General features: G+C 43.8%; 1 protein-coding gene across 1 annotated transcript in view; it reads left to right on the top strand.

Annotated features, from left to right (window-relative positions):
- pcloa (piccolo presynaptic cytomatrix protein a) overlaps positions 1-17,985 on the top strand; it is a 577,994-nt gene that overhangs the window by 505,066 nt on the left and 54,943 nt on the right. The window contains exon 24 of the mRNA XM_060842523.1: positions 7,127-7,151. Coding sequence (XP_060698506.1) covers positions 7,127-7,151 — 25 coding nt within the window. The remainder of the gene's footprint in view (positions 1-7,126; positions 7,152-17,985) is intronic.

Raw genomic sequence — 17,985 nt, 5'->3', positions numbered from 1 at the left:
CGAGCATCAGCCCTACCTCTCCCTGTAACTCAGACTGTTGAGTCCGGGTAACATCATTGTAAATTTCTTCAGCACTCTTTCCAATTTAAGATCATCCTTCCTACTGCAAAAAGTTGAACACATTACTATGCCTCATCTAGGTCCTGTATTACTGTAACATAACTTCCCAATTTCTATACTCAAAGCCCTGACTGATGAAGGCAGTGTGCCAAAAGCTGTAATGGAAGCAGTTTGGTTAGAGATGAGGAAGGATAAAGAGGTCACTTATGAGAGTCGTGCACAGGCCCACTAATAGGAACCAAATATCAGAATAGTGCATCAAGGACAAAATAATGGGAGCTTGTCAGAATGTTACAACAGTTATCATGTGAGATTTTAACATATAGACTGGAAAGAAATCAGATTGTCACAGTGTCATACAGCACAGAAAAGGCCCTTTGGCCCATCAAGTCTCCACCGACAATAATTATCACTAAAGGTGCACTAATCCCAATTTCCTCCACTTGATTTCCCAACCCTAGAGTGCATTCACCCTATCCATGCCTGTCGTGATCTTATACACTTCTATGAGATCCCCCCTCAGTCTCCAGAAAAAAGTCCTAGCTTGCCCTACCTCTCCCTGTAACTCAGACTGTTGAGTCCGGGTAACATCATTGTAAATTTCTTCAGCACTCTTTCCAATTTAAGATCATCCTTCCTACTGCAAAAAGTTGAACACATTACTATGCCTCATCTAGGTCCTGTATTACTGTAACATAACTTCCCAATTTCTATACTCAAAGCCCTGACTGATGAAGGCAGTGTGCCAAAAGCTGTCTTCACTGCCCTGTTTACCAATGACTCCACTTTCAGAGAACCATGCACCTGAACTCCAAGGTCCCTCTGTTCCACTCTACTCTTTAAGGCTGTACCATTCAGTATGAAACTCCTACCTTGATTTGACTTCCAAAATGCAAGATATCACACTCATCTATATTAAACTCTATTTGCCATTCCTTGGCCCACTTCCCTAGCTGATCAAAATCCTGCTGCAATTTCTGATAGCCTTCCTCACTGTCCACAATATTTTAGTATCATCTGCAAACTTACTAATCGTGCCTTGTGCATTCTCATCAAAATCATCGATGTAGATATCAAACAGAAATAGGTCCCGCACTGATCCCCAAGGCATTTCACTAGTCACAGTACTCCGCACTGACAAACATCCTTCCACTATTACCTTTAGCTTCCCACTATCAAGCCAATTGTGTATCTAATATATCCTCTGGATTCATTGCGATCTAACCTCCCAGAGCAGGCTATTATGTGGAACCTTATCAAAGGCTTTACGGAAATCCACATAGACTATGTATACCGCTCTGCCCTCATCAGCCTTGCTGGTCACTTCATCAAAGAACTCTAACAAATTTGTGAGGCATGATCTCTCACTCACAAAACCATGCTGACTATTCCTAATCAATCCCTGTCTTTCCAAATGCATGTATATCTTTCAGAATCTTCTCAAGTAACTTACCCACCAAGTAATTTAAACACTACAATTGAAACACAAACAAAAGAAAACAAAGTTTAGAATAACTTAACTATTTATAAACCCAACTGACTCAACATAATAAACTAACTAATGAGCTATTTCAATTCCTGCAACATCTTGGAAAAACATCAATTCAAACACAGGTTCTTGTAGGCAGCAACTTCTAAAGAGATTTCAGAGAAAAAATCCAGTCAGGAACCATCTGCTGAAGCTTGGAATATTTCTGTGCTGCAAGCAGCTTCTCACTGTTATAGCTAAACCAAAGTAGAAAAAAACCTGATTTGGAGATGCCGGAGTTGGACTGGGTTATACAAAGTTAAAAATCAGACAACACCAGGTTATAGTCGAATAGGTTTAATTGGAAGCACACTAGCTTTCGGAGCGACGCTCCTTCATCAGGTGATTGTGGAGGGCTCGATCGTAACACAGAATTTATAGCAAAAATTTGCAGTGTGATGTAACTGAAATTATACATTGAAAAATTGATTGTCTGTTAAGCCTTTCATCTGTTAGAATACAGTGATAGTTTCACTTCTTTCATGTGGAAATCTCAAAACCCTTCTTTTTAAAGTTGCATTCTCGGCTTAGCTGCTAACAATGGTGATAGCTAGACAATATGTTGAAGGTGTTAGCCCCCGTGTTCTCTGTCTATGACCTGATGTTTAGATTGATTCTAATCTAATAAGTGAGATAACAGTGTTTTACATAAATTCCTGCAGTTTTTGAGCTCAGAGTTCTACATGAATGTATGCAGTTTTTGAGCAAAGTGCAATGTAACTCTGCAAGTACAAATTCACCCCACAAAATATATGTGTGCATGTGGGTCTTTATCTGTCTGTGTCTGTCTGTCTGTCTGGGGTGGGGGTTGTGAGTGTGAGAATGTGTGTGTGTGTGTGTGTGTGTGTGTGTGTGTGTGTGTGTGTGTGTGTGTGTGTGTGTGTGTGTAGTGGGTGCAGAGTGAGCGTGGGAGTGTGCGTGTCTATAAGGGTGTGTGTGGGTGTCTGTGTGCACATCTGTGTGTACCCATGTCCGTGTGTAGAACATAGAACATAGAACATAGAAAAATACAGCGCAGTACAGGCCCTTCGGCCCTCGATGTTGCGCCGACCAAATCCTACCTAACCTATACTAGCCCAATAACTTCCATATGCCTATCCAATGCCTGCTTAAATGACCATAAAGAGGGAGAGTTCACCACTGCTACTGGCAGGGCATTCCATGAACTCACAACCCGCTGCGTAAAGAATCTACCCCTAACATCTGTCCTATACCTACCACCCCTTAATTTAAAGCTGTGTCCCCTAGTAACACCTGACTCCATTAGCGGTAAAAGGTTCTCAGTGTCTACCCGATCTAAACCCCTAATCATCTTATACACCTCTATCAAATCTCCCCTAAACCTTCTTTTCTCCAATGAGAACAGGCCCAAGTGCCTCAGCCTTTCCTCATACGATCTTCCTACCATACCAGGCAACATCCTGGTAAACCTCCTCTGCACTCGTTCCAATGCCTCCACATCCTTCCTATAGTATGGCGACCAAAACTGCACACAATACTCCAGATGAGGCCGCACCAGAGTCTTATACAACTGCAACATGACCTCAGGAGTCCGGAACTCAATTCCTCTACCAATAAAGCCCAGTACACCATATGCCTTCCTCACAGCACTATTTACCTGGGTGGCAACTTTCAGAGATCTGTGTACATGAACACCAAGATCCCTCTGCTCATCCACACTACCAAGTAGCCTACCATTACCCCAGTAATCCATCTTCTTGTTACTCCTACCAAAGTGAATGACTTCACACTTAGCTACATTGAATTCCATCTGCCACCTTTCTGCCCAGCTCTGCAACCTATCTATATCCCACTGTAACCTGCCACATCCTTCTTCACTGTCCACAACTCCACCGACCTTTGTGTCATCCGCAAACTTGCTCACCCAGCTTTCAAGCCCTTCCTCTAGATCATTTATGAAGATGACAAACAGCAACGGTCCCAAAACAGATCCCTGTGGTACACCACTAGTAACTGCACTCCAAGATGAACCTAGTCCATCAACTACTACCCTCTGTCTCCTTCCAGCCAGCCAATTCCTAATCCAAACCTCTAATGCACCCTCAATGCCATACCTCCGTAGTTTTTGCATTAGCCTACCATGGTGTACCTTATCGAACGCCTTGCTAAAATCCATATACACCACATCTACTGCTTTACCCTCATCCACCTCCCTAGTCACCTTCTCAAAGAACTCAATAAGGTTTGTGAGGCACGACCTGCCCTTCACAAAACCATGCTGACTATCCTTGATCACATTATTCCTATCCAGATGTTCATAAATCTTATCCCTTACAATTCTCTCTAAGACTTTGCCCACAACAGAAGTGAAACTCACTGGCCTATAGTTACTACCTACTCCCCTTCTTGAACAAGGGTACCACATTTGCTATCCTCCAGTCTTCTGGTACTATTCCCGTTGACAATGACGACATAAAAATCAAGGCCAATGGCTCTGCTATCTCCTCCCTAGCTTCCCAGAGGATCCTAGGGTAAATGCCATCAGGCCCAGGAGACTTATCTATTTTCATCCTTTCCAGTATTCCCAAAACCTCCTCCCTACATACTTCAAGGCAATCCATTCTAATCACTTGTGACTCAATATTCACACCAGCAACAGAGTCCCGTTCCTGAGTGAATACTGACGAAAAGTATTGATTTAGTGTCTCACCAATCTCCTCCGCCTCCACGCACAACTTCCCACTACTATCCTTGACTGGACCGATACCTACCCTAGTCATCCTTTTATTCCTGACATACCTATAGAAAGCCTTTGGGTTTTCCCTAATCCTACCAACTAAGGACTTTTCATGTCCCCTTCTCGCTGCTCTTAGCTCTCTCTTCAGATCCTTCCTGGCTACCTTATAACTCTCAATCGCCCCAACTGAACCTTCACGCCTCATCCTTACATAGGCCGCCCTCTTCCCTTTCACAAGGGATTCCAATTCCCTATTAAACCACGGCTCCCTCACAAGACCCTTTACTCCCTACCTGACTGGTACATACTTATCAAGGACACTCAATAGGTGTTCCTTGAACAATCTCCACATATCATTAGTGTTCTTCTCCTGAAGCCTGTTTTTTCAATCCACACATCCTAAGTCATGCCTCACCGCATCATAATTTCCCTGCCCCCAGCTATAGCTCTTGCCCTGCAGTGCACACTTATCCCTCTCCATCACTAAAGTAAAAGTTACCGAGTTGTGGTCACTGTCCCCGAAGTACTCACCTACCTCCAAGTCTAACACCTGGCCTGGTTCATTACCTAGAACCAAATCCAGTATAGCCTCACCTCTTGTTGGCCTGTCTACATATTGTGTCAGGCAACCCTCCTGCACACATTGGACAAACACCAACCCATCTAACGAACTCGAGCTATAGCTTTCCCAGTCAATATCTGGGAAGTTAAAGTCCCCCATAACAACCACCCTGCTACTTTCACTCTTCTCCTGAATCATCCTCGCAATACTATCCTCTACTTCTCTCGGACTATTGGGAGGCCTGTAGAAAACACCTAACAGGGTGACCTCACCTTTCCTATTTCTAACCTCAGCCCAAACTACCTCATATGGCAAATCTTCCTCCATCGTCCTTTCCACCGCTGTAATGCTATCCTTGACAAGCAATGCCACACCTCCCCCTCTTTTACCCCCATGTCTGACCCTACTAAAACATTTAAACCCTGGAACCTGCAACAGCCATTCCTGCCCCTGTTCTACCCACGTCTTTGTAATGGCCACAACATCGAAGTCCCAGGTACCAACCCACGCTGCAAGTTCACCTACCTTATTTCTTATACTTCTGGCATTGAAGTATACACACTTCAAGCCACCTTTCTGTTTACAGGCACCCTCCTTCGAAATCGATGCCTTGTTCCTAACCTCCCTACACTCAAGGTCCTGTACCCTGAAGCTACAGTCCAGGTTCCCATGCCCCTGCAGAGTTAGTTTAAACCCTCCCAAAGAGCGCGAGCAAACCTCCCCCCAAGGATACTGGTGCCCCTCAGGTTCAGGTGTAGACCATCCTGTTTATAGAGGTCCCACCTTCCCCAGAAAGAACCCCAGTTGTCCAGAAACCAGAATTCCTCCCTCCTGCACCATGCCTGTAGCCACGCATTTAACTGCTCTCTCTCCCTATTCCTCGACTCTCTATCACGTGGCACGGGTAACAAACCAGAGACGACAACTCTGTTTGTTCTAGCTCTGAGCTTCCAACCTAGCTCCCTGAAAGCCTGCCTGACATCCTCACCCCTCTTCCTACCTATGTCGTTGGTGCCAACGTGGACCACGATCTGGGGCTGCTCCCCCTCCCCCTTAAGGACCCGGAAAACACGATCAGAGACATCACGTACCCTTGCACCTGGGAGGCAACATACCAATCGTGAGTCTCTGTCGCCCCCACAAAACCGCCTATCTGTACCCCTCACTATTGAGTCCCCAAGAACTATCGCTCTAACTTTCTCCACCCTTCCCTTCTGAGCAACGGGGCCAGGCTCCGTGCCAGAGGCCTGAACCTCGTTGCTTACCCCTGATAAGCCATCCCCCCCACAAGTATCCAAAACGGTATACTTGTTCTTGAGGGGAATGACCGCAGGGGATCCCTGCACTGGCTGGTTCCTCCCACTCCCCCTCACCGTCACCCATCTGTCTATAACTTTCGGTTTAACTACTTCCCTAAAGCTCCGATCTATGACCACCTCTGCCTCCCGAATGATCCGCAGTTCATCCAACTCAAGCTCCAGTTCCCTAACACGGTCTTGGAGGAGCTGGAGATGGATGCACTTCTTGCAAGTGTAATCAGCAGGGATGCTAATGGCTTCCCTCACCTCATACATGTTGCAAGAGGAACATTGCACTGCCTGCACTGCCATCCCTCTAAAAAGTAAGCTTTAAAACTAAATCTAAAGAAACAAACAAGCAAAGTGCAGCACTTACCGGCTTGCCACAATGGGTCTTATTATTAGGTTAGAGGAGGAGGGCGGGTGGGAGGCTCTACCCCTGTAGTGCCTCAGGTTCCTCGCCTGCGCGCTTATATAAGAAAAAACCCTACCCAGGTAACCTAGCGCAGCACCAGCTTCCGGGTCCGCTAGGCGCTTAAAAAAACACTTTAAAACTTTTAGCTGTTTGAAAAAAAACACGAACTGGACTTACCCCGCGACTTAAAAAACACCACCAGACAGCCGTTACTTGGTCCGCCGAGAGAGTGAGGATGTGAGAGTGTATGTGTGTAGGAATATCTGTGTGTGTGTGTAGTGCAATAGTGGTCACCTGTAATGTGACATGAACCCAAGGTCCCGGTTGAGGCCCTCCCGATGGGTACCGAACTTAGCTATCAGCCTCTGCTCGGCCACTTTCCTCTGCTGCCTGTCCCGAAGTCCACCTTGGAGGATGGTCACCGAAGGTCCGAGGCTGAATGTCATGGACCACTGAAGTGTTCCCAATCTGGGAGGGAACCCATCTGTCTGTTGATTGTTGTGCGGTGCCCATTCATACATTGTCGTAGCCTTTGCTTGGTTTCCCCAATCTACCATGCCTCCAGGCATCCTTGTCTGCAACCTGGTGTTGTGTGATATTCCTTGCCTATGTACTTCAGATAATTGAGGTTCCTCTGTATTAAAAAGAGATGATATCTCAACTCAGACAATACATTAAAGGTGTGAAGTTGGAGTCTGTCGGTGTCCCATCCTAGAGTCAGACTGGTTTTATTTCCAAAGTAGGTATTTATAAAATGTCACATTGATTGACTGTCTACAGATTGTGTGCTTTTTAAACAATATGGAATGTATCTGAAAATACACATCTGCAAATGTAAATTGATCCCATAGATTTATACGTGTTTGTTATGTGTGGGTGGGAGGGAAGAGAGAGAATGAGAGTGTGTATCTGTGTGTGTGTGTGTCTGTGGGAAAGAGAATGAGTGTGTATGTATATGAAGGGATGAGAGATAGAGTGTGTGTATGTGTGGGAGAGGGAAAGAGTGTGTGTGTGTGCTTGAGACAGCGTGTGCCCAAGTGTGATGGAGTGTATGCCTATGAGGGTGTGTGTGTGTGTAAGTGTATATTGTAGTGGGGTTACCTGTAGTGTGACATGAACCTAAGTTCCCGGTTAAAGCCATTCTCATGGGTACCAAACTTGGCTATCAGCTTCTGCTCAGTAACTCTGTGTTGTTGCATATCCCAAAGGCCACCTTGGAGGATGTTCACTCAAAGATCTAAGGCTGAGTGTCCCTGGTCACTGAAGTGGGAGGGACAAGTCACAGGATAGTGACTTGAAAGAAATTCTGGGATTTACATATTGAAACCTGCATTCCTATTCTAGGTGTTTAAAGACTGAACAGCCGTCTAGGTTTGTGTAATACATTGCATCAGTTGTGTGACACTTGGATCTTTTACTATAACTGTTGTGTCCTGCGTATCCTGTCCCACCAGCTACCTGACAAAGAAGCAGTACTCCAAAAGCTTATACTTTCAAATAAATCTGGTGTCATGTGATTTTCAATATTGTTCAACTAGGCTCGAGCCCAGACATTTCGGCATGTCTGCCTTTATGACCTCTCTTGAAAGAAACCAAAGACAAGATAACCTTAATAAATGGGCAGCATCATCACACCTCCCCCCTTAAAAGGAAATGAACCATCAAGATACAAAGATGGCTTCATTTTAAACCCCCCCCTTAGTCTTACTCTGTTAGTACACTACAATACATACACATTTCGTTGACTATAACCATGCAAATATGCACTACTACATTCTATTAAAGTCTGTTTGCTCTTGGCACGGTATGCGTTTTTCATCAAAGTCTCAACAATGCATAGGCAATTATGTTTTCTCGTCCTGCCACATGTATAATTTTCAATTTAAATGGCTGAAAAACAGCATAGAACATTGAACAGTACAGCACAGTACAGGCCCTTCAGCCCTCGATGTTGCAGCAGCCTTTCATCGTATTCTATGAACAATAATAAGATCCATCTAAACAGTCTGGAATTTTTGTCATTAAATTTCTCCAAAAACCTCAATGGGTTATGATCATTCCTGATGAAGGGCTTATGCCCAAAATGTCAATTCTGCTGCTCCTTGGATGCTGCCTGACCTGCTGTGCTTTTCCAGCTCTAACCTCTCAACTCAGACACATTACAGGCAATATAAATGTTGAAATGTTGTAATGCAAACACTAAGCTCAAAGTCTCCTTCTCAACTGTTGAACATTTCTGCTGATGAATGTTCAATTTTGTGGAGTAATATCTTATTGACCTTTCTATCATCTTGTCGTCATCCTGTAATGTACAGCACCGACACACACATCACTCACATCAATAACCACTGTCTTACCTGTCCTTCTTCTTTCCCATCTATCTGCTCCATCCTCTTCTTTGACTTATCACCATTACCCCCACCTCCATCTACCTATTGCACTCTCAGCTACCTTCCCCTGAGCATCACCCCCCCTTCCATTTATCTCACCAACCCCTCCACTCACAGCCTCATTCCTAATGAAGAGCTTTTGTCTGAAACGTCGATTCTCCTGCTCGTCGATGCTGCCTGACCTGCTGTGCTTTTCCAGCACCACACTCTCAACTGTGATCTTCAACATCTACAATCCTCACTTTCGCCTAGCCACCTTGAATGACTTTGCATCATTAGGTGTGGCTAATACTGGGGCAGTGATTAACACAGCTTTTAGGCTGTCAAATGCCTTCTGACAGTTCACTGTCCACTGAAACTTCCTGCTTTCCTTTAGTATTTCAGTGAGTGGAGTAGCCCCACTGCTAAAATTCGGTACGAGTTTCAATGAAACCCATTCAATCCCAGGAAGTGTAGTACTGTTCTTTTTGTCGATGGTATGGAAAATTCCCTGATAACCTTTGTTTTCACATTCCATGGGACCATCTGTCCATGTCCGATAATATGGTCCAGGAGCATGACTTGGGCTTTGGAGAATTCACTATTAGCCAGATTTATCACCAAGCCCGCATCCCAAATGCTGCAAATGTTCCTTCCACGTGTGACTAAAATTCACCAGATCGTCGATATAAAAATACACAATTGGGTAATGCAGAAATGACTTTATGGGTTAGTCTTTAAAATGTGGCTGGTGCATTTTTCATACTGAATGGCATGACTTTAAATTGATACAGTCCATTTGGTGTTACAAAAGCTAAAATTGTCTTTGGTCTTTCAGATAAAGGTACCTTCCAGTATCATCTGAGTCAGTCCAATTTAGAAATATATATTGTTTGTCCCACCTTTTCAATACAGTCTTCCAAACATGGAATCAGATATGAATCAGACATTACTAGTGCATTGACGTTTTGATAGTCCACATATAACCGTTGGGTGCCATTTGGTTTTGGCACCATAACTATGGGTGAGTTCTAGTTACTGCAACTCACTTTGATTATATCATCTTGGAGTATGCATTCAATCTGTTTTTGAACATGTGCCAACTTTAGAAGGTTAAGTCTATAAGAATGTTACTTAATTGGAAAAGCATTTTTTATATCTATATCATAAATATCTAAACTAGTATTTCCCAGCTTATTCCCACATATTTCCCCATGAGATAGCAATAATTATTTCAGGCCATTTCAATGTTCTTCTGGTAGGTAACTCAATAATTTATCCCAATTTTTGGCAACTTCCTCATTGTCCAATTTAATTTGAGGAAGATACAATTCAGAATCCTCTGAACTTAGTTCTTCACTCTGTGTTGTAATCAGTAACACACTCCCCTTTTGCTTTCTTTCCCTATCAAAGTTCCTTTTGAGCATATTCACATGACACACTCTGTGAGATTTCTTTCTGTCTGGAGTCCTTCTCAAATAGTTCACCTCCCTCAATCTCCTTTTAATTTGATAAAGTCCACTAAACCTTGCTTTTAAAGGTTCACCCATCACTGGAAATAACATTAACACTTTATCTCCATGAGCAAAATAGCAAGTTTTTGACTTCTTGTCTACTGTTTTGTGCTGTGGTACTTTTAAATGCCAACTCCCTTGCTCTATTTAACCATTTGCTAAAATTTGACACATAGTCCAAATATGTGGTCTCTGAATTCTGACTCATCAATTTCTCCTTAATCAATTTTAGTGATCCTCTCACTTCATGCCCCAAAACTAATTGAAATGGACTGATTTTGGTTGATTTAGTTGGTGCATCTCTAATCGCAGAAAAGTGCAAATGGAATTCCTGTATCCCAATCATTTGGATAGTCTTGACTATGAGCCCTTAACATGGTCTTTAACGTCTGATGCCAAACCTGTGACACTGGATGGTATGCAGTAGATTTGAATGTTGTTATTCCTAAGCTGTCCATAATTTCCTTGAATAATTTTGATGTAAAATTTGACTCTGGATCTGATTGTATCTGTGGGTATTCTGTATGTAGTGAAAAATTTGAATGACCCTTCTACAATCCTTTTAGCTGTGCTACTGCATAATGGAATGGCCTCTGAAAATCTAGTGTCACATCTATTGTCAACCAATACTGCTTCCCACTTTCTGTTTTAAGTAGGGGTCCTACGCAATCAATAAGACTTCCTCAAACGGTTCCTCAAATGCAGGAATGAGTATTAAACGTGTGAGTTTTATCACTGCCTTCACCTTTCTAATTACCTAACAAATATGACATGTTTTCGATTAGATTAGATTAGATTAGATTACTTACAGTGTGGAAACAGGCCCTTCGGCCCAACAAGTCCACACCGACCCGCCGAAGCGCAACCCACCCATACCCCTACATTTACCCCTTACCTAACACTACAGGCAATTTAGCATGGCCAATTAGCATGGCCAATTTAGCAGTGGTTAGCACTGCTGCCTCACAGCACCGGAGACCCGGGTTCAATTCCCGACTCAGGCGACTGACTGTGTGGAGTTTGCACATTCTCCCCGTGTCTGCGTGGGTTTCCTCCGGGTGCTCCGGTTTCCTCCCACAGTCCAAAGATGTGCAGGTTAGGTGAATTGGCCAGGATAAATTGCCCGTAGTGTGGGGTAAATGTAGGGGTATGGGTGGGTTGCACTTTGGCGGGTCGGTGTGGACTTGTTGGGCCGAAGGGCCTGTTTCCACACTGTAAGTAATCTAATCTAATCTAATCAATTCACCTGACCCGCACATCTTTGGACTGTGGGAGGAAACCGGAGCACCCAGAGGAAACCCACGCAGACACGGGGAGAACGTGCAAACTCCACACAGTTAGTCGCCTGAGTCGGGAAATGAACCCGGGTCTTAGGCGCTGTGAGGCAGCAGTGCTAACCACTATGCCACCGTGCCGCCCATGTCTGACAAAATTAAACTATATCTTTGTGCAGTTCAGGCCAGCAAAAATGTTTTTGTATTTTAGCTTGAGGTTTTCTTCGGCCTAAATGACCACCTACCCACAGCACCTCCTTTCTATAACCCATTGGTAATACAACTTGATAAACTTCTGCCCATTTCTCATCTGCCTGAATCTGTGATGGTCTCCATTTCCTTATTACGACATCATTTGTAAGATAGTAGCACTCAGAAATACACTCAGATTATCTTCTGTGATTGCTTTTTGATACAATTGCTTCAGTTTTTCATCTTTCTGTTGTGACTCAGTTAATTTCTCTCAGCTAAAAATATCCACTTTGTCCTTCCATCTGTTCCTGTGTTGTCTCAACCATTTGATCATATGGTCCCTGATCATTTGACTACAACTTTCTTTTCTACATTTTTTGATTTCTCCTCCTGTTTCATCTGTGACTTTGTGACCTTGTCACCACACAGTCAGGAAAATTCCCAGAATATACTTTCTGTAATACCTCATTTGCCTGATTTTCCACAGGCTTTTCAACCTCAGTTAGCAGCACTCCTTCCTGTGACCCAGCTATATTGTTAGCAAGGAGCAGTTGTATTCGTGAAGCCAAGAGTTTTCACTTGACACTCTAACTTCACTATACACAGATGAGCACTTCTTGTCTCACCATGAATTCCACGCATTAGCACTTTTTCTGGCAGTAGTCCTTCTAAGTTGAGTACCTCATCATCTCTCAATATCAAAGATTGACATGATCCCATACCTCAATAATGTAACTTCTTTACCTGCTGTTCTGGCCTATGTAAGTAAACCTTAGCTTTGCAAGTAAATGGTTTATAAAGATCTGGCACTTCCTCCTTTACCAGCTTCTGACCAGGTTGTACATTCTGGTGCAGCCTTTTAGCCTCCATTGTGCTTTCTTTTATCACCTCAACAAAATTCACTTGCTTATCCAGTTTTCCTACATCCGTCTCCCCAATGCTTTTTCTAACCCACCAACACTGTGATTTCATGTGGCCCATATTATTGCAGTGACAATACCAGAGTTTTTTTTAACTTCTCTTTCCCCTTCATGGGTTTTCTTTTTATCCTGTGGTAAGTTAACTTTATGATGTTCACCAGAACCTACATTTCTTCTTACTACGTAAGGATTTTTCTTTTCCCCAATTTTTATCCCTCATGGATTGAAATTGATGTTGGAAGCCAAACTTTGATTTATGAACCAACTCATAATCATCAGCCATTTCAACTGTTCATCTGTCATTTTAACTCTCTGCTCTTCCACATGAGTCCTCACTACTTCAGGATGTGAATTTTTAAACTCCTCCATGCTTTTAAGCTAACTTTCCTGTCTAAGTGCCTTAAACTCTCCCCTTTCCACTCTCCCTTTCCTCGCTCTCTTTTTGCCTTTATCCTGCCGTGGCTTTCCTGTCCTTTCTTTTTCCGCTGCTAAAGCGATTCTGTCCTTTTGTTCTGTTAGGGTGATTCATTCTTTTCCTCTTTCCTCTGCTTTTAATTGTTACTGAAAGTGTTTCATTTATTTTTATCTTTTATTCTTTTGCCTCTAACTCAACCTGCTTCATTTTAAATTGAATTTTAGCCAGTGCCAAAAGTTCTGATAGCATTTCCAGTGAATTTAAATGCCAAGCTATGGCTGTAATTAACTCTCCTTTTGTCACAGTTGAAGGCAACTCCAGCTCCAGCTTGTCTGCCAATTCCGACAGCTTTGCTTTGTTCACCTTTTGTAAAGCCACCCCTTCCAGAGTCACTTCTTCCACCCCCAGAAAACTCTTAATGGTAGAAAGAGACATTACTACCGGAGGTACTGTTTAAACTGACTGAATTCAACATCTGGAGTAAAAGACACGAACACCTATCACTTGTCACTTTGAATCCAACAACCCTAATCCCAAATTGGCGCTATAGAATAAATCCCACCAAGAGCCCCAGTCTGTTATTGACCAGGCCTGACGTTAATGTGAAGTGGATATTCCAGGAGTGATGCAGCTTGTCAAACCACTGGGCTAAAATCAAAACAGAATTTATTTCAACACTACAGTTGAAACATGAACAAAAGAAAGCAGAATTTAGAATAACTTTATTTAAAAACCCAACCGACTTGATATAACAACTTAACTAAAGAGCTGTTCCAATTCCCGCAACATCCCATAAACACACCCCTTGGCAAAAGGGAAATTCAAACACAGGTTGTTCCAGGCAGGAGGAAGAAATTTCCAAAGAGATTTCAGAGAGAAAGCCAGTCAGGAACCATTACTGAAGCTTGGAATCTTTCTGCACTGCAACAGCTTCACACTGTTACAGCTAAACCAAACTAGAAAAAGCCTGAACTGAGAGAACTGACCATTCGCCTGCCATTGTTAAACTAGGCTCTTGCCAAGACATATTGGCACCTCTGCCTTTACAACCTTTCTTGAAAAAATCCAAGGACAAAATAATCTTGTTAAAAGAGCAGCACTGTCACACTCTGCATTGTACTAGTATCATCTTTAAGTAACAGGACCATTCTTCCACCTTCTCCTAGCTTCCTGTCCTCCCTAAATGTCATCTGCCATTCAATATTCAGGTCCTAATTTAGGTCATAGAACATAGAACATAGAACAATACGGCACAGAACAGGCCCTTCGGCCCACGATGTTGTGCCGAACATTTCTCCTAGCTTAAGCACCTATCCAATTGCCGCTTAAAGGTCACCAATGATTCTGACTCTGCCACTCCCACAGGCAGCGCATTCCATGCTCCCACCACTCTCTGGGTAAACAACCTACCCCTGACATCCCCCCTATACCTTCCACCCTTCACCTTAAATTTATGTCCCCTTGTAACACTCTGTTGTACCCGGGGGAAAAAGTCTCAGACTGTCTACCCTACCCATTCCCCTGACCATCTTATAAACCTCTATCAAGTCACACCTCATCCTTCGCCATTCCAATGAGAAAAGGCCCAGCACTCTCAACCTTTCCTCGTACGACCTATTCTCCATTCCAGGCAACGTCTTGGTCAATCCCCTCTGCACCGTCTCCAAAGCTTCCACATCTTTCCTTAAGTGAGGTGACCAGAACTGCACACAGTACTCCAAATGTGGCCTTACCAAGGTCCTGTACAGCTGCAACATCACCTCACGACTCTTGAATTCAATCCCTCTGCTAATGAATGCTAATACACCATAGGCCTTCTTACAAGCTCTATCCACCTGAGTGGCAACTTTCAAAGAGCTATGAACATAGACTCCAAGATCCCTCTGCTCCTCCACCTTACTAAGAACCCTACCGTTAACCCTGTATTCCGCATTCTTATTTGTCCTTCCAAAATGGACGACCTCACACTTGACAAGGTTGAACTCCATCTGCCACTCCTCAGCCCAGCTCTGCATCATATCTAGGTCCCTTTGCAACTGATAATAGCCCTCCTCACTATCCACAACTCTCCCAATCTTCGTATTGGCTGCAAATTTACTGACCCACCCTTCGACTCCCTCTTCCAAGTCATTAATAAAAATTACAAACAGCAGAGCACCCAGAACTGATCCCTGCGGAACTCCACTTGTAACTGGGCTCCAGGCTGAATATTACCATCTACCACCACTCTCTGACTTCGACTGGTTAGCCAGTTCTCTATCCAACTGGCCAAATTTCCCTACCCATGCCTCCTCAAATTTGCTGATGACACAAAGCTTGGTGGCAGGGTGAAATGTGAGGAGGATGTTATGAGAATACAGGGTGACTTGGACAGGCTAGGTGAGTGGACAGATGCATGGTAGATGCAGTTTAATGTGGATAACTGTGTGGTTATCCACTTTGGTGGTAAGAACAGGAAGGCAGATTACTGTCTAAATGGAGTAAAGTTAGGTAAAGGGAAGTACAATGCAATCGAGGTGTTCTTGTACAAGAGTCAATGAAGGTAAGCATGTAGGTACAGCAGGCAGTGAAGAAAGCCAGTGACATGCTGGCCTTCATAACAAGAAGAATTGAGTATAGGAGCAAAGAGGTCCTGCACCTGCACAGGGCCCTGGTGAGACAGCACCTGGAGTATTTGGATATTCCTCCAAATTTGAGGAAAGACATTCTGGCTATTGAGGGACTGTAGTATAGATTCACGAGGTTAATTCCCAGAATGGCAGGACTATCATATATTGAAAGATTGGAGTGACTGAGCTTGTATACACTTGAGCTGAAAATGTGTTGCTGGTTAAAGCACAGCAGGTTAGGCAGCATCCAAGGAACAGGAAATTCGATGTTTCGGGCCGAAACGTCGAATTTCCTGTTCCTTGGATGCTGCCTAACCTGCTGGGCTTTAACCAGCAACACATTTTCAGCTCTGATCTCCAGCATCTGCAGACCTCACTTTTTACTTGTATACACTTGAGTTTAGAAGGCTGAGAGGGGATCTGATTGAGACGTATAAGATTATTAAAAGATTGGACGCTCTGGGGGCAGGAAGCATGTTTCCATTGATGGGTGAGTCCAGAACCAGAGGTCACAGTTTAAAAATAGGGGTAGGCCACTTATAACAGAATTGAGGAGAAACTTCTTCACCCAGAGAGTGGTGGATATATGGAATGCTCTGCCCCAGAGGACAGTAGAGGTCGAGTCTCTGGATACTTTCAAGAAAGAGATGCTTAGAACTCTTAAAGATAGTGGAATCAATGGTTATGGGGATCAGGCAGGAACAGGATACTGATTATGGATGATCAGCCATGATCATAATGACTGGTGGTGCTGGCTCGAAGGGCCAAACAGCCTACCCCTGCACCTTTTGCCTGTTGCCTATTGCCTATTGTCTATTAATTTATCTGTTTTGTTTTAAATGCCACATGCATTCAAATGCAGTGCTTTAAGTTTTGTCCATTCATTATTTCTGTAATCTTCATTTTAATCTGTTGACTTGCTCTTAAATTCCTATTCTCTCTTCCTTCCTGTCATTGACTGTTTAACCCTAACCCTAACCCTAAATTCTTTCCCCTGTTGCTTTTCCCCATTCTTTGATTCACCTCAACTTGCCAAATTTGGACTATTCAGTTTAAAATCTATTCCAGTTCCCAAGTTATTCCTTTTGCAAAAGCACCAGCCTCAGTATGATTCAGGTATACACTGTCCCAATGGTACAGATCCCACGTTCCTTAGTTTTGGAGCCAGTGCCCAAGAACCAGACCTCACTTTTCCACAACAGACCTTGAGCCATGCATTCAACTCTCTAACTCTTTTTACTAGATATAAATTTGTACCAATTTGGAATTATTACCATTGAGGTTCTGTTTCTGAATCTTGTTCCGAGCTCAGTTATACTGGGACTTATTTTTATTGCTTTTTATGTATGAAAACAATGAAAATAGCCTGCAACAATTAACGGAGCCTTACTTCGGTTGTGAGTAAAGTGTTGGGAAGGATATGAGATCGGAAAGGAATACGTTAGAGATAGTCAACATGGTTTTGTGAAGGATGGTCATGCCTCACAAACCTTACTGAGTTCTTTGAGAAGGTGGAAGTGAGGACTGCAGATGCTGGAGATTGGAGCTGAAAAATGTATTGCTGGAAAAGCGCAACAGGTCAGGCAGCATCCAAGGAGCAGGAGAATCGACATTTCGGGCATGAGCCCTTCTTCAGGAATGAGGAGGGTGTGCCAAGCAGGCTAAGATAAAAGGTAGGGAGGAGGGACTTGGGGGAGGGGCATTGGGAATGCGATAGGTGGAAGAAGGATAAGGTGAGGGTGATTGGCCAGAGATGGGGTAGGGGCGGAGAGGTCGGGAAGAAGATTGCAGGTCAAGAAGGTGGTGCTGAGTCCAAGGATTGGGACTGAGATAAGGTGGGGGGGAGGGGAAATGAGGAAGCTGGAGAAATCTGCATTCATCCCTTGTGGTTGGAGGGTTCCTAGCCGGAAGATGAGGCGCTCTTCCTCCAGGCGTCGTGTTGCCATGGTCTGGCGATGGAGGAGGCCAAGGATCTGCATGTCCCTGGCGGAGTGGGAGGAGGAGTTAAAGTGTTGAGCCACAGGGCGGTTGTGTTGCTTGGTGCAGGTGTCCCAGAGGTGTTCTCTGAAACGTTCCACAAGTTTTCCCTCCCCTCCCCTATCAGCGTTCCAGAAAGACCACTCCCTCCGTG

This window comes from Hemiscyllium ocellatum, chromosome 23 (assembly GCF_020745735.1).
Source record: "Hemiscyllium ocellatum isolate sHemOce1 chromosome 23, sHemOce1.pat.X.cur, whole genome shotgun sequence".
Lineage (NCBI taxonomy): Eukaryota > Metazoa > Chordata > Chondrichthyes > Orectolobiformes > Hemiscylliidae > Hemiscyllium > Hemiscyllium ocellatum.
The sequence above is the reverse complement of the archived record's forward strand: the minus strand, read 5'-3'. Positions and strand labels throughout refer to the sequence as shown.